Source organism: Apis florea, unplaced genomic scaffold (genome assembly GCF_048593485.1).
Source record: "Apis florea isolate Af1SG1 unplaced genomic scaffold, ASM4859348v1 contig_2839_pilon, whole genome shotgun sequence".
Lineage (NCBI taxonomy): Eukaryota > Metazoa > Arthropoda > Insecta > Hymenoptera > Apidae > Apis > Apis florea.
Genome location: NW_028256653.1, coordinates 840531 through 863365, shown reverse-complemented (window position 1 = coordinate 863365; position 22835 = coordinate 840531). Strand labels below are relative to the sequence as shown.

Sequence of the window (22835 nt, the reverse complement as noted above, 5' to 3'; positions counted from 1 at the left end):
TGGTTTAGCATTCTTGTTAAGCCGCGCTGGAATGCCTTTCTTACGCGTTTACGAATAAATCGACGATTTTATGAATAAATCCCAGAGGCAAATTGCAACGGCAACGGTGGATGATTAGATCGTAATCGATTCGATCCGTGGAACAACCTGTTCTTAATTGCAAAATAATTCCCACTTAACGACGCTTTGATACGGAAAATTTATTATCGCCGTGACGGGGATCGCGGCAACAAACCCGCCATTCGAAGCGTAGATCCGCGACACTGACGCCTCTGACGGAACGAAGAATGCGCACGAGAAACGCGCAGCACGGGCGCACCTCGTCCATGACCAATAAAATACTGCCGTGGAATGAATATTTGCCGAAATGGTTGCACACGTTCTTTTGACTAGACGCAATGATAATGCAATCTATCTTCCGCACTGATTTGTATGTTAAAATCACCCGAGGATTATTGCCAACTTCTTAAAGACTGTAACGTAAAAACATTTGATGCATGTATATGTGTACATAGGTTAAGGACTGCAATTTGAAAATAGGTACTACTTAACTGGCATTGTTTTTAAATGAAATTATTTATATAATAGTCTTTTAAATAAAAATTTAATTCATTATTATAGTAAAAATTATAATAAGTATTTATAATTTCTCATCAATAATGATTGAAATATTTACGATTCAACATGATTAAATGTATTAGTTTCATTGCACTAATGGAATCAAACCTAACCTCTTCGAATATCCAATTAATTTAACTAAATTGACTTTTTTAAAATTAGAACAAAGATTAAATTAGACTACATATGTTATTTGAATTAATTTAGAAATTGAGATTATATAAATGTTTACATACTTATTTCTTGAAATTGAATCAACAACAATCAATATTATAAATATATATTTACACATATTTTAGCTGACGAACAAATGCTGATACAATTAAATATTAATAGTATAATTAATCATAGTAATAGTTAATAATATTAAATTAATATATTTAAGTAATTATTAAATATGTTTTATATAGTAAAACTGGAATAAAAATTGTATATCACTTTCACTTCGATACAAGACCAGAAAGGGTTCAACCTGTTTCATAGCTTGGGCAACAATAACCCATCGGACTTCGTTTAATTGTTTAGTATCTTGCCAGTAACGCGTACGTTCTACACACATTAACGCATTACACGAGCAGTTCGTGACGAGGAGCTGGCGCTAACAGGTACCACCGTAGAATCGCTAATGTGTAGGTAAATTGTTTAGTCGAACAAACAAGTTTGCTCACCGACTGAATTGAACATGATATCTCGAATTACTTTTTCTTTTTAAAACCATAATTATCAATTTAATTTCCATGAATTGGCTATCGTTTTTATTTTATAATATATCACTAAAATAATTCTACTGATAGTTGAATTGAGAAGATATTGAAATTGAATTATATATTTAATCAAGTGCTTTTTCTCATAAATTTATCATTTCATTTTTCAATCTTTCATTTATAGATATATTTTTGGAAAACGAATTATTTTCTAATCTAATTCTAATTTCTGATTTTAATCATAAAATACCAAATCATTAGAATATCTCCCATCATCTTAGAACGTCTATCTATATATTTAATACAAAAATATTTAAAACTTTATTATATTTCTAAAAAAAATACTTTTTTTACAGACATGTTGATATTCCATCGAACTATATAAATAGATCTATTTATCAATTCGATGGATAAACACATTTTATATATATATGCAGACTGTTTCTTTCTTTCTTCAACATGTCGTGCATATTCCAATACGAATAGGGAAGAAGCGAGATCACGAAGAAGAAGAAGACCCATAGGTTACCGCGGAATTTATTTCGACGATAATCTTAAGAGACACCCGCGCTCTCTCAGGTAGGATACGAGAACGCGGAAGTGCGTACGTGCACGTTCAACGCGTAGGTTTGTATAGCCACGAACGTGCATAAACCGTAGCTCTGTAAGAAGCGCTTGTCGTGCAAACAACGCGTTCTATGATAGTACGCAGGAAACGCTTGTCGCCAGTACCGTAAACACTGTCACAGACCTATACGAGATCCGATATCTATGGTCTTTCATTTAATATTTGATGTATACTTTATAACTATAATCTTTATAGTGTAACTGTGCGTTTATAGTTAGAAACTCTTCGTACCCTTTACTTTGTGCAAAGAAAAGTTCCATCTAAATGGGATGATATACCTATTAGAGGATATTGAAGAAAAGAGATCTCATCAAAAAGTTTAATATATTGATTAATGAAAGAACAGAGGTGTCCTATTGATTTGTAATTTCAATAGAAATTGATTCAGTTTAAAAAATATTTTTATTTGGATTTTATATAGTTCTAATTTGTAAAATTCCAAAGTAATCAAAATTATGTATGATTTAATCGATAATTATATGTGCTTTGACAAGAAATTGATAACGATGAGAATTTAAAATGATATCAAGGATGAAGGCTTGTATAAAAATTAAATTGTAAAAATATGATGTTTGAACGCACGAGGATACTTATTAACAAAATTTTAAAATGAAAGGTTAATAATAATATATATAATTTAGTTTTCATTAAAATATTTTTTTCATATTCATATTTATATTCATTTTTTTTTATAAATATTAGATCTTTTTAAAAATTCTACTTTTTAATAGTTGAAATGTATAGATATCATTGATTGTTTTAATAGTAGTCACGTGATGCATTATAATTGACAAGTGTTATTTTTTATATAGTATTTCTTAAATGTGTACAATTAAAAAACTGAAATTTTAATGATAAAAATTTTTTGTTCTTCAACTTATCATACTTATCATTCTTATCTGCCATTTAATCCTAAATACTCAAACTCTTTCTCGTAATGTTTAGTCGTTCTGGAACTTTATACGAGTTTCACATTCCAAATAAAATTATAACTTAAAATTTTTTAATGATAGTAAGAAACGTGATATTTCATATAAAAATAACATTTGCACTCGTAAACAAATACAAACATCTGTATTGGTAAGGATTCAGCTTTATTTCAATGTTGGTACTTCTTTAATCGTAACAATTGAAACAATTATTAATATATCTCTGTTAGTTACTATCACGATGTCCATCAGTATATAATTGTCGCGTACAGTATTTAAAATGTTCATTTGCTTGCGTGATTTTGTTATAGTGATAGTTTTTTTAATAGATAAATAAAAAATGAAATAAGTGATCAGATGTTTAATGTATTTTATAATAATATTATAATAATTTTCTTTATAATTAAAATTCTCTATAAATTCTGACTTAAGAGTTATATATATAAATTTATATTTTAAGTCATCATTTATATTAAAAATATAAAAAAAAAAATATATATGCAAAGTAAAATGCAATAACAATAAGTGAATTATATATACATGCTGCTGATATAAGTATTACATCTAATCTTTAAAATCTAATCTTTAAATTCACTTATCTTAAATTTATCATTTATCTTAATCTTTATTAAAAAATAATATTCTATATTTTTACATATGTAAAATTATCAAAATTTGATATAATCACAAAAGAATCATTTGAAAATTAAGTTAATCCTTTATTCAAATATCATCATGGTAATATAAATGGTATCAAGTATCATTTATAGTACCATTTTATCATTACATTAATAAAACAACTCATGTTTATGACAAATATCAATTCTTATCTTTCGCATTAAAACAGAATATAATTACTTAAAGAAATAAAAATCCAATTACAGGTGATGATTAACAAATCAACAAAAATGTATGGACATAAATGCGTATTTATCGCAAATGTTGTTTACAAACGAAGAACGAGAAGAAATTAAATTTCACAATGAATTTAACGATTATCAAAATTCAAAAAGAAAACATTCAATTATTAACTACTCATCAGTTGTAACAGAATATGATTAAAAAAAGAAAGGGAAAAAGAATGCTATAATAATTCGCCAGACAGATGGCTTTGAATCATTACGTAAATGGCATCAATGTTAAATGTGTTGAAGCTAACAATGATTAAAGAGGCAACGTTTGTCGACTAAGCGATACATTAAATAAATAAACTGCCGCGATCGAGTGCGATCGCGGCCAAGCATTAGTGTGCCTGTCGAATTCAGTCTGACAATATCGTTTAAAAGTGGAACATGGCTAACCTGGTAGCCGCAGATTATGCGGTAATCGTAATAACGATGATCATTAGTTCAGGAATCGGTGTATATTACTGGCTTAGCGGAGGAAAACAGAAATCAATGGAGGTAAGTCAATTTAAATAATCCTTTCTCTCTCTCTCTCTTTTTTTTTTTTTTTTTAGAAATAATATAGAGTATATACTCAATGGAAGAATTAAAATCTGTACGTCTCTTTTGGGATATTCGAGACAAAAATGTATTATTATTATAAGATTTTTGAATTATAAAAATTTATCTCTACTAAATATATATCATTTTAAAGCTGTCGAATATCCTTGAAGATGCTTAAAGTATGAATTCAATATTAAAATTAATAAATTTCTATTAAAAATTGACTGACGAAAAAAAAAATTAAAGATGAAAGTATTATATAGGCCAATAATTTCATGTAATTTCGACATGGTTCACAACAGGAATATTTCATGGCAGACAGATCGATGCAAATATTACCGGTCGCGATAGGCTTAACGGTTTCGTATTTATCCGCGGTCAGTTTGCTAGGAGTGAGTTCAGAAAATTACGTTTATGGTACCCAATACGCAGTGATCAATATTTCCTATGGACTTGCTACACCGTTCGTTGTTTACTTGTACATGCCGGTGTTCTTCAAGATTGGAAAAGCCAGCGCCTTCGAGGTAAATAATTTACGAGACAATGCTCACTTCGTGTTAATTGATAAAAAGAAAAAAATATATATATATTTTAATATTAAAAAAATAATTGATAAGAATTATTACATGCGAATATAACTTTCAGTACTTGTACAAACGTTTCGGAAAAGCGGCAAGAATGGCAGGAAGCTTCGCTTTCACACTTCAACTGCTTCTGTACAGCGGTGTAGTATTGTACGCGCCGGCACTTGCCCTGGAAGCAACCACAGGTATCTCGACGACCGCAAGTATAATCGGCATAGGATTGGTCTGCACGTTTTATTCGACGATCGGCGGTATCAAGGCGGTCCTCATTACAGATGTATTTCAGAGTCTGTTGATGCTGATAGCTATTATCTTGGTAATCATCACCGCAGCCATAAACGTCGGAGGGCTTGACAAAATTTGGGAGATTGCTCGACAAGGATCACGGATAGAATTTGACAGGTGAACGTTTATTTTCTTAGAAAAAAGGAAAAGTCCAATCATGATTATATCAACCATAATAGATAGGCTTCACGATGTGACCAAGTCATGCAATCTGGTCAGAGGTCAAATTTTACATAAGGGTCCGGAACCTTAAAATCTACATAAAGTGTATTCATTAGCTTTGAACCAGGTAGAATATTCCAGCTAAATGTGACGATGCAATGTCATTGCGTCAATCGATGCCGCTCTCTAATGACGTACTTTATAATCCTATTATATCGTGAAGACTACCATATTAATGTCATTAATGAATGGATAAAAGAAAATAGTAATTTGAATTTGAATATAATCAAATGCTATATGAAATAACTATTAGGGTTATATTTGGTTTTATGATTTTCTAAATATAAGTATTTTAATTTTTGTTAATAAATACCATGCAAGGAACTAAATCAAATATATTCGGTTTTCCCTTAATACTATTTTCTTTTATCCATGTATATTCTTGTTGAATATAATTTATTAAAGAAATAGAGAATAACTGGTTCTAGTTCTACTATCACTTATCTAGGAAGAATTACTGATCGATATACTGTCAATTTTCGTTATTAAATAAAATGTTAAAAACTCTGAATAAATTATCACCTAAATTCTCGATTTATCAGTGATAGTACATATTACGATGTTTTATGTATTGTTTAGGGCATCGAAACAATCAGAGCATGGTTCTTTAATTATTATTATAATATAAACCGTTACGTTGTATAACATGAGTAATAGCGCGCTAGCAACTACTTAAATTTTCTCTTTGGCATTATATTGTAAATTGCCATGAGCAGTTAACACACTTTCAAATATCATGCCAGGCATGAAACGTTTATTTTACGAGGAATTCAGGCCCGGTATCGATACTGACAATGGCATGTGCATTCATTCAGCATTTCAATGGACCCAACTGTGCGACACACCTGGTGGAGCTTGACATTTGGCGGTTTCTTCACCTACCTCTCCTTGTACGGAACCAACCAAGTTCAAGTTCAGAGAATGTTAACCATCAAGTGAGTATACGCTGACTTTCTACACGATACATACGTGTCTCGTGATATCGCGAGTTATACACATCCATACGCATTCCATAATTAACTAACGTGAACCAACATCTTGCAGACACGTTTCCAAATATTAAAAAAAAACATCAAGAATTTCATCTCAACGTTTATGAATTTGAATAACGTAGACTGGTTTCTCGATTTAAAAGAATTATTCGTAAAAGGAAAAACGAAAATACGAATTAAAATATATTGTATTGAATTAATGATAGAGTTTTGATAATTCTTGATTTCGATAAGATAAAAAAATTTCGAGATTGAATTTTGAATTGCAAGATATTTGATAGATTGTTATTATTTAAAATTGATTTTTTTATCAATTTAATATATAGCTATTAATTAATGATTGTAGAAAATCATACATAATTTAATTAATAAATAAATAATTTAATATAACATAATTATTTTAGATAAATCTATTATGAAAATTATTTCGATAAGAGTTCGTTTTAATAAAAAAATTTATTAAAAATTAATGCCAAACGCATTAATTTTCTTTAGTACGTATACAAGTGCATAAATATATCATAACCAATGTTATTAATCATGTAACTAAAGAAGAAAACCAGATTACTCTTATTTAAATTTAATCATGTTCAAGTATCTCCAACCTACTGTTCCACTAATCCATTTTATAGTAGCAAAAACATCGCTAAAACGAGCAAATAGGCATGCACCGATCGTGGAATCGGCCGATCTTTCTTCCCCAGCTCTTGAATCGTAAATCAACGTTCGATAAATCGACGACGATACGGAGCCAGCAGCATTCGAATGAAATTTCTCTAGATGGCTCGAATATTGCGTATCCCGATCCCGCGGCATTGTATTCATCTCGAGGCGCATTATCATGATTCTCTTCTTCGTAGCGTGACGACAGAGAGACGGAGGAATTTTCCTCCGGACTTTATCTCAGCCACGCATCTCGCATGCATACCGCCGGTAGCGATCGTTCGATAAATCGTTCCTCGTCCGCCACGGCTGCCGATTCGACTTTAATAATAATCGTCTGTAAAATCATCTCCCTCGACTTTCATGCTTTTCACAGAAACGTGAAACACGCGCAATCTGCCATTTGGATAAGCTGGCCATTATCCTCCCTCATGTCCTTGGGCCTCTGTTTCACTGGATTGGCGATATATACCCAGTATCGTAACTGCGACCCCCTCGAGAGCGGAAGGATCGGATCCTACGATCAATTAATGCCGCTTTACGTGATGGACATGCTTTCCGCGTATCCAGGTGTGCCCGGCCTTTTTATAGCAGGCATCTTCAGCGCTGGACTTAGCACCATCTCTGCCACGGTGAATTCCTTGGCCGCCGTTATACTGGAAGATTTTATCAAGCCTATATGTCGTTTTTGGTGAGTCTTTGGTAGAATTTAATAAATGTTTCGTCAAGCAATGTATCATTATATATTTTAGATTTCTAATATTATACGGTGACCAAGGAGGAATTCTTTGGTTCTTTGATTTGGTTGGTAATTAATTTAAAACTTTTAATTATTTTGGATGATGCTCTCGACAAAAAGTTTGAATAGAAAGTAGAGATGCAATTGAGAATCCTGCAGCGAAAGGAATAAAGATATATTCTCGAATTTTTTAGTTATTATTTGTAATATAAATGAATCTGCATCCTTTTTGCTGTAGGAATTCACAATTGTATGTATTTGAAAGATTTTAATTATAATATTACGATTTATATTCAGAAATCTTACAAATATCAATGATTGCAATGATTGTTACGATAGAATTTTTGTTAATATGAAATTTGATATTATTATACAGACGAATTTATTAACATAACCTATAATTTGTAATTTGTTAAGCTTTGCGAAAAAAAGCTTGAGATCTGGCTAATTGGAATATCTATCATTGGTTATTAACTGATATAATTAATATTATTTCAGGAATAAAGAGATTACCGCAACGGGATTAATTATCATCAGCAAGATTCTGGCCATTATAGTCGGTATTAGTTGCATAGGATTAGCATTTATGGCACATTTTCTTGGTGGGCTTCTTCAGGCAGCTCTGACGATTTTCGGTGTGGTGGGCGGTCCTGTGTTCGGCATGTTCACTTTAGGCATGTTTACAAGATTGGGAAATCAGAGAGGAGCGATCGTCGGTCTACTAACTAGCCTCGTTTTCTGCCTGTGGATCGGTTTCGGTCAGCCAAAGCCACCAATCCCGAACAAGGTGGATGTCACGTCTAACTGTAGCAATGCCACGCATTATGATTACGAGGAATCGTCGAATTTGCATTTTGAATACCAGTAAGGAATTCGCCTGCTATTTATTGACCATGCACATTTTCAGTCTCCATTCACGCACATTCTCTGACGCAACTGTTTTTTAGTTTTTATCATTGGAGATTTTCTTTGATGTTTAGTCAATCAAAAACATTTAGAAAGTTGTATATATTATTATAGCGATATAATATTGTAAGGATTATTAATATCAGTTTTTTAATAATATAAGTTTATTTTTTATTTATATTTAAAAGATATTTTTAATATATAATCTATTTTTTTTACAAAAAGCTAATATTTATTTATTTGTTATTATTATTATTATATCATATTATTATATTTTAAATATTTCATTGATAAATTATTTTTTGATTATTTTTAAAAATATAATTCATTATATAAAAAAAAAATATGTATTATCGTATACGATTGCTATTGTTCAATAATTTAATAATTTATTTTAATTTAATAATCATTAATATCAAAGTAATGATTCTGAAAAAATGAATAACGGTTTTAAGATACATTTTAATATGAAACGAATTATATCATTATCCAAACATATACACCAAATAAATATACAATAAAAAACATATATATAAATAAATATATATTTTCCAAATCATAATTATGTTTTAAAAAACATGGTATTATGTTCTTACTATATTACATACACATTTATTATATCAAATTGCTAATGCTTTCCTTAATCATAGAATTAATATTTGTTCTACGTAGTACAATTTAACATAATTGATTTCTAAGAGGCAATAAATTATATATGCGGTTTCTCTGTTACAGGCAAAGTAACAATGACTCATACTTCTACTTGTATCGCATTTCATATATGTGGTACTGTCCCTTAGGAAGTGTCTTATGTTTCGGAATAGGTTGGATTTTCAGTTGGATTTCAAACTTAATTCTAAATGAAGAACCACAGGATATAGATCCTGATCTCTTCATGCCGATTTTGGCATCAAAATTACACAAAGAACGATTAAGAAATTCAAACGAATATCACAGCACGGTAATATTGGATACGATTTCTTGACATATTAATTCATATCATGAATGATATAATAAATATGCTACGAAGGAATTTTTTATACTCATACATAATTTTAAAATAACGAACACTTAAATTGTCTCTTAACGATTAACAAGTTACAATTCCATTATGCAATTTTCAACTAAACATTGATTCTCGTAGTATTATTTCATCATCGCATGATTTCCAACATCACCATCACCATATTTTTAACGTCCAATCGTAAAAGGAAACAGACCTAACCTATCGATCGTTTATTTACAACGGTTAGACGCGCCACTCGAAGAATTCTCGTAATTGGCCTTAACCTAAAAACAAGCGGAGCAGAGTCCAAATCCGTTGAACAAGACACGTGTCGCGTAAACCAGTCAGAACGACGTTTACACACTGAGCAATTCTGTCATTAAAGTAAAAAAAATAATAAGAAAAAAAGAGGAAAAAATTGTAATCGAAGATCTCTCGAAAAATACGATTCGACAAAATCGTGGCCGATATTACGCGTAAGTAACTTGCTTTCCTTTCGGAATTCCGATTATCGTCACGAGACGGCCAACCTCTTCTCCTCCTCTGCAACGAGGAGCAGACGTAAACACCGCGCGAACCACGGGTGTGCTGAACGTTTACCGAAACGTTCGCAAATCACGATGGAATGCCGTCAGACTGGTGTTCCCGTGCGCGGCACACGGTGACATACAGAACGAAGCAACGACCCGTGCACTGTGCAGCGCTTACGTAAGGAAATAACGCGGTACGGAGAGACCGAGTGGACCACCTCGAGCTTTGTTTCGACTACTAAAGCCGCGTATTCACCGGTCACGTAGAATGCTTACAAATGTTTGTGAGCTTTTTGAAATGTTAATAGCAGGCAATCCGTGACAAACATTTGTCAAGCACTTCCACTAAACAAATGTTAGCAAACAAGGGCTTGTTTATGAGCACTTGTCGTTGATGCATTGATAGGGCCAGTTCTTAAAGACAGTAGTCATTCGTTTACGTTAAACGTGTACGAATCGACATGGAAACACTTCGTAAATGTTAGCGTATGGTTTACTAATGATTAAAATTTTGCACGTTTTTATTGATCAATCGAGAGATTCGTGAATATGAATAGATACGCAGTTAAACAAATTGAGCCTGTCATTGTTTTGAATATTTGCGGAATTCGAATTTCGTTGAACTTTTGTTAAAATCTTTATGGTCGCCGTCATCCATGTTGAGCAACCACTACTGTCTTTCATCCGACCGTGTAATTACATTGCACAATTCGCGCATCTCTCATATGCTTTGCTTGTTCACCACTAATTTAACGTGGAACATTGAGAGAATTATGTAAGAATAGTGAACTATATAGATGATTTTGAAGTGGAAAGTTACACAAAATAATGAGAATATTGTAAATGATTATTAATTATAAATTATTGAACTAAAAAATATTACATATATGATAACATGTATGATATACATACAAAAAATGAATTAATTTTTTTTAAATTAATTAGAATGTCTGTATTGAAAAAATTAATCTATTAACTGAATACTTAATATAATGAATATAATAATATAATAATATAATTTATTTTTTGTTTAAAATATATAAAAATTCAATAGATCTTTTTAATGCGTTTTCTAGAAAAAAAAAATATTACAAAATGTGTCAAAGTTTGATTAAAAAACATCATAATTGATCATGATTTTAATTTATTAAAGCTACATAAGTAAATTTTATATTCATTCAACATACAATAAATAATATATAAATAAATACTATAAGAATAATTAAGTCTATTCCTTTCTAAATTAATACTTTAAAAGTTAAGTATCAAAAGATTAAATATCATTATTATATTTTTAGTTAAATTATACATTATAGAAATACATTATAGATATAGATAGTGAATTATTTATTTTTGAATTTATCTAAGTATTTAAAACAATTACAAATAATAGGATCTTAAATCAATTATCCTTGAATAATATTTAAATACATTTAGTGTACATAGCATGAATATGCGGCAAATGTTAATCGAATCAACAATCAAGGCAACCACTATTATTTTATGGAATCTCTATGTTTTGCACTGTTATCATCCAGTAAGCAGCGATAATCTATCTATATATTGGGTTTTTAAATGAAGAAACGACTAGTATTTTCTATCATAAAGTTTGAAATTTCTGCTAATTGAGCTCGTAAGGAATGCAGTTAATTTTTTTTTGTTTCTTCCTCTTTCTTCTCTCGCCTTCTCGAATGAAACTTGGATAACTACTCTGAAAAACTGAATTACTCTAGGAAAAATTAAGATAAGCATATCAGTTGAAAAAGCTATTGAGAATCGTAAAATTACAATGACTACACACACAATATTCACTACAGTAGCGTATTATATTTGCATTCGGAACAAATTTGTTTGTTTTTTATTTTTATTTGTATAAGATGCAAGATAAAATGTAACTTTTTGTATTATAATAATATAAAATTTTTTTCGAGAAAATTAAAATTAAAATTTCAGAATTTGTTTCTATTAGATAATATTTCATCACATAATTTATTCGGCATAAATTGTTATAATCTGCAAATAGATAGAAAAGAAAAAAGATAGAAGATGTGGTACAAATGTATTTTTTTTTTTTTGTAACTCAGATAATTTTTCTCTTAAAATAAAAATTTTGTGATTTATACTGTTTTTTCCCTTGAATGCTTTAATTAAGAACTGATTCAACTGAAATGTTCTATTGACAATACAGAATTATGAACATATTAAATTACTATTCATAATTATTCAAACAAATTCAGAAATCATGAACGTTATTATTGGATGATTATAACTTAATGAATATACAATTATAATCGCTAAACGATAAATACCAGTTAATCAGAATTTAATAGTCATCCGTATTAATGATAATACACGGAATAAGACATTTATATATCCTTTGTAATATAATCAGGATGTGATATAAAAAATTATTGTGTGAATAATTATGAATAGTATGAATAATTACAGCTATGTATGTGGCAATAGACGAACAATAGTGCCGCGATACTTTTTTTTCACAGAAGAATTCCAAGGAGCATGTAACGCCACGGATGTGACTTGTCTAATGTTCCCTGTAATTAAACAAAATAATCGAGTCGCGGAGTTGCACCGTGGTCTTGCCGCGTTCTCATTATAATGCCGTGCATTCCTCAGACGAAACGAGTCTTTCTCTCAGCACGTACACCGTCTACATGGAATACGGAATACACGAATGATGGATTATACACGAATTCGCGCTTCGTATTACGTTCCTGTTCGCGCACTACCGTTCCATTTTAATTATTATTACTTGTAACCATCGGGAGCTATGCGTTTTAATTATTTCAATTATCGGGTTTTAAAGCAGTGTATATATGCTTCGAACAAAAAAACAAAAAACTATCGTTATTAAGAGAAGTCAACGATGTGTTAGTCAGATGTAAAAGAAGAGAAGATAGAAGAGAAACGATAGAACAAAAATTTCAAAGAAATATGAGACATATAGGGAAACTTTCGAATTTTGATTACGCAAACGCATTCCAAACAATGTTAAAAATGTTTTCTTGTGGTTATTTTATTATTCGAGAGAATTAAACGATTATTAAAGATTTATAATATGTAAATATTTTTTTTTTGTTCACACTAATAAGTTACATATGCGATAGTGATTATATTGTTTCTTTTTACCTCTTTTTATAAAAGCAAATATTAACCAATTTATATAAGAGATATATAATCAAGGTATTGAAGAATGTGATGCGGTATTAATCTTATAAAAGACATTAGAATATATTCTATTATAGTTTTCTAGAACAGCATCTAAATTTTAAATGTTCTATCTAATATAATATTGAAACACTTTATATTTCTCAATTATTAAACAATATTAATATGTTAATAATTAAAATAGTAAAATAAAATTCATTCAATAATATGCTATCTAAAATAGTTTAAGGAAATATTTTAATTATTTCAGAGAATTCTGGAAAAATTTCAATTACACATTTCATAGTAAATTCCAAGACTAAAAGATTAATCAAAGTTAGTTATCTTCTCAAATAAAATAAAAAGACAAATCACTCAAATTTTACATAAATAAATTCACAAAACATAAAAATTTGACATATAATACAAATATAATAAGTTCTATCTTTTCTACATGTAGAAATAACATTGAATATTAATTGTAATGAAGACATATTACGTGATCATCTTTTTATTTCAAGTTGCCAAGATAAATTTCTTAATTATAATATACCTCATTGGTATCCTGATCGTATTGTTAAACACTGATCGGCGAATGTAGCCATATTATACAGAAATCTCTTATAACTATGGTGTAAACGTGGGTGATAGCCACTGGGCATATTTTCGACCTCGCCAGAACTCGTACATAGTTTCGAACAACATACGGTCGTTTCGTTTCCTCATACCATACATACAAACCATAACATACCTAACAAACAACGTAGTATAATGTATATAACACCATTAAAATAAACTTCGTACTTGTTTATTCACGCGCGCGCGTTAACTAAGGAACGTGTAGTTTGTTGCGCAGTTTTGTGCGCAGTTTTATTTCGTGCGCATGCTTACGCGCACGCGCTTTTAATGTATTCTCTTTTACATGAATACATCGAATCGGAAGATGGACAGTATTCTTTGCAAAATTTATGCTGAACCGTATTTTTTGTCGATGATGAGATAAACACATGCGTTTATATATATATATATATGCATGTGCGTACACGGAACAATTTGCTTACTTGAAAATATTCTCTTTGAATGGTTGAAGACTAATTTTTATCGTTTACTCACATGTGTGTTTTTTATGTAAGTTATAATATTACGATTTTTTATGAAAATTTACAAATATTGAATAAAAATTATTTTATTGACATAGATTATAAACCTATTTATTAGTTGAATTTTTGAAATTTTTTTGTTTTATTCGATGTATGATCTGGAAATTAAAAATAATTTAATATGTAATGAAATTTAATTTATAGAATATATAGTCATTATATACGATTATATATATACAATAAATTTAAACATAATAATAGCAAATTATTAATATATTTTACAAAAATATAAAATATCTCTATTGTGAGATATTTTTTAAATTGTTAAATATGAGTCAAAATTAGGATAAAATAAAGACTGATGTCACGTTATGTTTGGAGGTTATAATAAGAGTTTCTTAATATTACGTCATTCAATTATATTAATTTATTAGTTGTTAATTAGTTTCTTATTAATACCAGTCCATTGAATTAATTTAAAAATAAGTGACCCAGATATCATCGAATAAATATATACGTGTATGTATATATATGTATATTATATTCTACTTCTAACAACTTCTCCTTATATAATTATCAAATATCTAATGAATACGGTTATTGTAGGCGATATTAGCATAACAATGAAGTAATAAAGTAAATCAACCTGTGGTAATTGCTATATAGAGCAAGTAATATTATGAAAGATTCATAACCATGCACAACAGTGGTTCCCATGATTATTCTTAATATACGATGATAATGATTACTGATAATAATAGGAGTGAAACGCTAAAGTTCATTGTACAATGTTACAGAAAAAAGAAAGAACGAAAAAAATTACTTTCATGCCAGTTTGAGAAACTATAGATCGCATACAATTAATAGTAAGTGAAAATAATAATTTATATCTCTAGATTTTTCTCGATGAAAATGCTTGTTCCTTCTCGAACAAATATAAAAAAAACTAAAAACTTGAAATATTCGTGATTGACTTTCTCAATTATATGGTATACTTAAAAGACATCTTTAATTGCATAAATATCAGTTGCTCAATTTTGCACACATCTACATTTTGTATACGTGAAATTTACGAGCCAATTACGATGCATCTCGTTTATATAACTATGCGTGCAGATCGCGACTTCGTAATTGAAACTTAAACTTTACGCCGTATAATGGATGGAAACAAAGAAACAAAATGATCGGCGAAACTAACCATTTAACATCGGTAAAACTTGGCTGCTGTATCTTATGTTCTTATTATAGATACCATCGATCAAGCGGTACGGAACGATCACGCGAAAGTAAGAAATATCTTCCACCGTACAATTTTCCCCATCGACGAATGATGCAGGTTCGTTGATCTGAATTCGAATGAAGACGTGATTCATGTATTTCAATCACTCGATGCAACATTCTCTATATAGATAAAACCTGTTCGTTTGAAAATATATGCGTTTCTAGAGACTTTGCGGAATGTAAGTCTCATGTTAAAAACACGAAGGATCGGATACATTCAATGTATTTTTATTCAAACGATATTCTCTCATTTGATAAAGATAGACAAGTAAGTATCATTAAGGCGTGATTGATGTGTCATAGTAATACCATCTTGAATTATTATTAGTATGAGGAAGCGCGTATTTGAAAAAAAAAAGTCTGAAGCAATTGTGGATGCATTGATAAGTGAATACAATTTATTATAGTTGGCGCCAATCACTTTTTATGCTTGAACTTGATTTTTGTTTTAGAAACAATCGAATTTAGATTATATCATTCATTTCATGTGTTGATGCATTGTTTTATTTCTATATCGAAAACAATATACGATTAGTATTAAAGTTATTGTTAAATCATATGAAATATTCTTTCAAAAAGTAGCATATAAATTCATTATTTAAAAATATTATGAAAAATAGTTATGTATATATACTATCAAATAAATATTCTTCATGATATTAAACAAAAACTTTTTACTTATTTAATGTTAAAAATATTGATTAATTATTTTAACTAAATAATTCACTTGTTTTTATTAACTTATTCGATTTTTATTTTATACATTATCTTTCTTATTCTTATCCAAACAACATTCTCATTTTAAGTTCATATCAAAATTTTCTTCTTGTAAATATACCTAGAGATATATTTATTAATATTTTCTTATGCAAAGTAACTCAGTTTTCCTCAAAATTTGATTTGTTTTTTCTTTTTTTTCTTTAGCATTAAAATAATCAATCAATTCCTCGAATGTGGCCGAGAACATGATTTACATAGATACATTCAAAGCCACATTCTTGCGCTTGAAATTCCACAAAGCAATCATACCTAGATTCTCCCGTTCTCCGAATCCTCCGCCTCCGGCTTCACACAGGTGCACCTGCAACAACACAAATAAGCCTTTAGATTATAGTATTCTACCTGTGCGAGCGGCTTGATTCCGCACCAAATACCAGGAATCGAACGCATGCGAGTGCGTCTATATGTGTAGATGTAAAAGAATGATATAAAAAATTGAAAAGAATAAGTATTCGCATTCAAATAAAATGGTAAAATTGTACAAAAGCAAGTTTCTTTCCGCAACATTGAATTTTGCCGCAATATCACCAACGATAGGAAGACGATAATTTTTCACGCGAATCGCGCTACGATCTTTCGCGGATACAAAAAATATTTTGCAAAATAACGGCAAGAATTATTAGAAATAATAGCAGAAACGGCGTACACAAGTTCTCTCGATAGGTATATAAAATTTCCGTGGACTACCCCGTATGCGTAGAAAAAAAAAAAAAGGAATTGCCGTGATATCAACATCGGTGAACGAAGAAGAACGCACTATGTATTTGCGCATGTGCATGTGCATCGCGCTTGTTCTCCCACTATCCACAATCTGAAAGGAGCGCGAACTCTCAATAAAACCGCTCTACTTCGACAAATCGCCTTAATTTCATCGTCAATAAGCCCGAGAAACCCGCACCAAGTATGCCGATCGCCGTCTCTATACACCGTGACTCTGTTACGCGACCGCTGTGCACGCGCTTGTATGCGCGTATATACAACTTACATAGACGGAGGGCACACACGCGCAGTATGGCATGCCGTTGGTGCAAGCCGCGTGAGCGAGTTTAACGAATCTGAAGCAGAGAGAAAGAGAGAGAGAGAGAGAGAGAGAGAGAGGAGAGTGAGGCGGGCGTCTCGGTCGAGTATTCCAGGTTAATTTTACCGAGCCCTAAGGAGCGCATGCGAAGGACCGGCGAAGGATAACGCTAGCGGGGCTCATCGGTTGGACGCTGCTCGAAGCGAACGAAGGACGCCCGCATTCCACGCCGCAACCTGGTATAATACGAGGAATTGGCCGAACAGAACAAGAGAGGGACAGAGAGGCAAAGAACGGGCTTTTTCTGCATCGGAGAAAGAAGACGAACGGATCACAAGCGAGACAAAGAGGAAGAGGAAGACGAAGAAAGATGAAAGAGGGAGACGTACATAGAAAAAGAGAAGGAATCACAGTGAAGCAACCAAGGAGAGGCAAGGAGTTGTGTCTGCATCATTCTTCTCTTTCTCTCTCTCTCCCTCTTTTCTCTTTCATCTGCTTTCCCCTCGTAATCATACTCCACCATTCCATTCCTTTATCTCCTTATTCGTTTCATTCTAGTTTCTCTATACGATACTTCTACATACTCTCCTTCGTGTTCGTTAGTTTCTTCTTTATCTCTTACTCTTTATTACTCGTCTTTTTACCCATCTCTATCTCTTCCTCTCTCCACTTTCATCTTTTTCTTCGTCTCATCCTCGTCTTCTTGTTTCTTTGTCCTCGTTCTTCTTTCTTCGCCCATGTGTATACGTGCATGTGTGTGTGTGTGTATGTGTATGGACTCGGTTGAACCGCGTGCCTCCAGCGGAAGTAAACCACCGTGCACACGCTGGTATCTTCACAAGAGCATTCTATACAGTTTCAGGCGGCGTTCTTCGTTCGTATGAGAGCGCGTAACTGGGATTCCTCGTTTTGCGAGCAGGCAGCTGCAACTGGGTAGCCGCACTGGAGTAGGTTATCGCCGTCGTGAGTCGTGGCTTTCACCACTTTGCCGGCCACGTCGCGTTCTCGCGCGCCGACAGTCACGATGACAAGAGAAACGGAAGGTTATACGGGCCCTCCACCGTTTCTTTCTCCCTGATTGCCCGTGATTTCGGATTAGATAAGCGGTGTGGAATTTCGATGCCTGCCTGGGGCTTTAACACGACTCGCTTGCCTCGACCCGTGGAATTGTTATACCAATATATTTTAAACTCGCGTAAAAGCTTTCGTAAAATTTACATAAAAGTGTTTTCAACAAAATATTGTTTTCCATATATGAATAATTATTTACTATATGGATAATTATTCCGTGGATCTATCTGACGCTTGAATTAAAATTTTTCTGCGGAAAAATATAGATTGTTGAAAAAAGATGATCGATGAAATGAAATGAAAGAATTTAATGATGTAACGAGCAAAACAGATATTTCGTGATTAAAAATTTATAAATAAATTGGCCTCGATTCCTTTTTTATACTTTTTATACTTTGTTTGACATAGAAATAAAAGATTAATACATCCCAATTTTAATATTTTTATAAAAATAGCTCAAGCAGTAATATAATTTCATTTATCCCGAATTTGTCGCAAAATTGATTTCATTTTATTTGAAAAACAAATATGATGAACGTAATATAACGTAATATAATATAATAAATATGGTAAATATTAGAAATTTCTCAAACGCTTTCCTCATAAGATTAGAATTGAGTGCAGGTTGTCGCACGATATCTTTAATGACGAGCGGTATAAAATTTCGTTTAATACGAAATTAATAACGAAGTTCGTAAGGGATAGATGAGGCAGCGGGATGGAGAAAGCTGAGGACAGTCGAATAGACGTGGAATGGAAGGTAGAGGCGTGTACGTCGTATTATTCGTAGCTGTCCAGTTAGGCAGAGGAGTCCCCTGATGGGATTATAATGTGAATATAATGGCGAGCTTCCGCGCTACGCAACCCTTTCATCTCCCACTCCTGCGGTATACCTTAACCTTCCTTCGAAAACCCTTCTTCGCTGCCTGAAAGTTTAATCGACTATTTCGACGATTTTCTGGAGCTTAAGTCGCCGCTGCGAAACGTTGAGGAGGGAAGAGGGACAGGGAAAGAAAAAAAAAAAGAGAAGAAGAGAATGAAAGTGTGATGAGTTCTAGATAGTCAAACTGGTCAAACCTGCTTCCGTTGTTCAAAGTTGATACTAATGTTACAATTATGATTACAAAAATCTCTCGATATAGAAATCGAGGTTTAAAAAAGTACATTTTTAAAATATCCATATTTTTTTTTTTTATTTTTAGACAGTCACGTGCTCAATTTTAGTATCAATTCATTTATTTATTTTTTTTATTTAATCATTAAAATATACTTCAAAATTATTGCTATTCATTTTTAAATTATTAATTTAACAGTTTTAAATAACGAAGCATTGGTCGATCGATAATAATCAGTTCAATCAGTGTTTAAAGATACTTGAAGAAATTTTCCATATATAACTAAATCAGATTCAAAGAAAAGCGTAGTAAGTAGATCGCGTAAGCAAAGAATGCTTGACGAGAATGAAAACTCGTCGATTACGCAATTTCTCTCGTGTTCGAGGCGACGATCACCTGCGGCGACTCTCGATACTTCCTTCTTTTTTCCATCGATCGACCCTATGACGTAATTCGAAACACACGTTTATTGGTATTTATAATATCCTGGCCGAGCGCCGGGGAATTTTAAATCGCAAATTACAAACCAAATTAAGAAATACGTCTTGGATCGCGTTTTACGCCCTGGCAAAGGAAACGGGACGGCCACGATAAATTATTCTCCACAAACTTGACACATTCACAGTCTCGCGTGTTTTATGCTTAATTACATTTCGAACGCAAGTTCGCGTGCAATCGTGATGCTCCCAATCGCATCGCTATATTTACTCTCACCGTGTACAGTAATTAAATTATTTGCCTATTTATACCTCAGCCTTGAAATATTGGGCTTCATTTAAAAATTAATATAAATCTGAAGGTGCACGTGACATAGTTTTTATTTGGAAGAAAGTTGAAAATTCCTCCGTCTTTACGTTTATTTTTTGGAAATAGTTTGTCTAATAGGTTTAAGGGTGAGTTTACAATTTTCTAATGTAATTACTTGCTTGATTAAAAACTTAGAATAAATTTTCGTCATTTTTTTAAATACAAATCTTATTATAGTTTCAGACGTTCGATTTCCTTTCTCAAAATATTCACAATCAACAATATTTATCCATATTTAATTCATGTTTCTGATACAAACACAATTTCTAAATTTACATCTTAGAATAATCGCAATAATTATAAAATAAATCGAAGAACGAAATTCATCTTGTTCTCGTCGATTCGAATTCTTCGCCGCGTTATTAATTATCCACCGTTCGATAAAACTTATCTTTCCTGTTTCCCCCTCCACGTCGTCGCGAAGAAAAGCGCGCAGGATGAACTTATCAAGCAACGCGTCCACCCTCCACGCTGTTTTCTTCCTACGTTTCACCCGGTCGATTTACTTTTTCCGCGTGACCCTCCTCGATTTATAATCTCCCTCGTCGCACTTTTTGCGCTTCACCCCGTTCGCGATTCAAGAATCAACGCGTACACGCCTTAGACGCATTTCTCCGATCGAATAAGTTACGACGTCATCCAATGTTCGAAGCGTCCGCTTCACAATGGCACGATAAATCAGCGTCAAACGGACGCTTCATTTTGTCCGTCAATTTGTTGGATACCGAACTTTAAGCCGCGGATATCGCGCGAGCTGTGCTGGTTCCCACATTTCTAAGAATCCGTGGAGATTACTCTCGATGTTTCTCGATGGTGTAAGAAAACAAGGAAATGATTCGATCGGTGATTATCTTTGACAGAAGAAACTGTGCAATCTTCATTCTTTATTTCAATATATTTCTTCGTTGCTTTTATATTTTATTTTGATTCTATCTTTATATATATATAAAATCCTTTAACAAAAAAAAAAAAGATGGCTCCTTTGATGCGAGTTAAATCGAATAAACGATCCTTCGTTCAAGAAGAAAAAAAAAAAATAATATATTTTTGCTAGCTAAATGCGAATATGTTGCAAATATTTAGTCAGGCATTATAAGTAATTTAATACAAAGCCACCGAATTAATTAATCCAGACTATTTTTACTCGGATCGAATACACGTAAATCAGCGTCTTCTGATGCGTACAGATTCTACCATCAGCGTTTCGCATTCGCGCCAATCCGCTGGTAAATGGCGGGACGTTTACTGTCATCGTGAGATTCTTCAAGTAGGCACACTCGTAGGCGCACACGATTCATCGTGTCACGCGAGCCATACTTTCAACGCGTGCACACCCGTTTTGTTGCTGCTTTCATCCCTGTGCTGATTTATCATCGCTTCGACGTAACAAGCGCGCGCGTTTCCATCTTTCTCCACTTACACGCAGGGGCAGCGATAACTTCTCTTTCATTCAATCAGTTTTCAGGGACTTTCGTCGATTTGGAAAACGGAGTGCATCGTTGCATCGATCGTTAGGATTAAGGGTCTCGCAAGAGGGTGAAACGAAATGCAAGGATGAAGGGAAAAGCTTCTTTCCGACAGTTGATGTTTATATCTAACAATTATTATACAATTACTATAATATGATATTTATGTTTACCAACCATGAATAATAATAAGTATTAAATCTTATTGTTAAGTTGGATAAATAAGAAATAATTTACACGTAAACACGTGTAATATTTCTACATCCGCAGATACGTTAAAAGATAAAAGATCAAAAAATGAAATTAGAAAGTGAAATTAGAAAACGTGCGTGATGTAAAAATTGTGTTTACAGCGTGTCGATAAAATTTTATTCAACGTTCTTATCGTATGCAAGAAATCAATGAGAAACGTATCGATTCATTCAGAAGCCGACTGGCAAAAATATTCGATTGGCGAAAAGGAAATTACACGTTGGCAAGAGAGAAACACTCGCATGAATCGGTTAAAAACGATTATCTAACGTTTAAACAACACGCAAATTATTTGAACTCGAGAAATCGAGCTTAGTCGACAATCCAATCGCTTCGAGTAGCCAAATTATCATAAGATTTTTTTTTTCTTTTTTCCATTTTTTCCCTTCTTTCTCCTCTCTCTTTCTCTCTCTCTCTCTCCCCCTCCCTTTTAGGGAGCACTTACCGGTCCTTTTCTAGCGATACGGGTGATCGAATGGCTTAGAGCCGAGAGTGAGTGGCCCCATTCCAAGCGATTTCATTTCAT

At 32.2% G+C, this 22835-nt stretch overlaps 2 protein-coding genes across 13 annotated transcripts in view; one reads left to right on the top strand and one right to left on the bottom strand.

The window, feature by feature from the left end:
- LOC100864479 (protein expanded) overlaps positions 1-22835 on the bottom strand; it is an 83449-nt gene that overhangs the window by 42897 nt on the left and 17717 nt on the right. For all 3 annotated transcript variants that reach the window (XM_086907354.1, XM_086907357.1, XM_086907355.1), the window contains exon 2: positions 16830-16881. The gene's annotated coding sequence lies outside the window, so the exon portion shown is untranslated. The remainder of the gene's footprint in view (positions 1-16829; positions 16882-22835) is intronic.
- Positions 340-16470, top strand: LOC100864839 (putative sodium-dependent multivitamin transporter). Of its 10 annotated transcripts, XM_086907365.1 has the most exons (13): positions 340-540; positions 1029-1247; positions 1679-1901; positions 3764-4282; positions 4630-4851; positions 4973-5096; positions 5187-5313; positions 6234-6353; positions 7450-7764; positions 8311-8676; positions 9454-9679; positions 15317-15385; positions 15768-16470. In XM_086907365.1, exons 4-12 carry the CDS (start codon positions 4172-4174, stop codon positions 15356-15358), a joined length of 1653 nt encoding a protein of 550 aa, XP_086763491.1. In that variant the 5' UTR covers positions 340-540; positions 1029-1247; positions 1679-1901; positions 3764-4171; the 3' UTR covers positions 15359-15385; positions 15768-16470. The 10 variants fall into 10 exon arrangements, 9 of the variants coding, with proteins under 9 accessions (XP_086763491.1, XP_086763487.1, XP_086763484.1 ...); XM_086907361.1 differs by having other exon boundaries at positions 341-540; positions 1029-1223; positions 4973-5313; XM_086907358.1 differs by having other exon boundaries at positions 341-540; positions 4973-5313.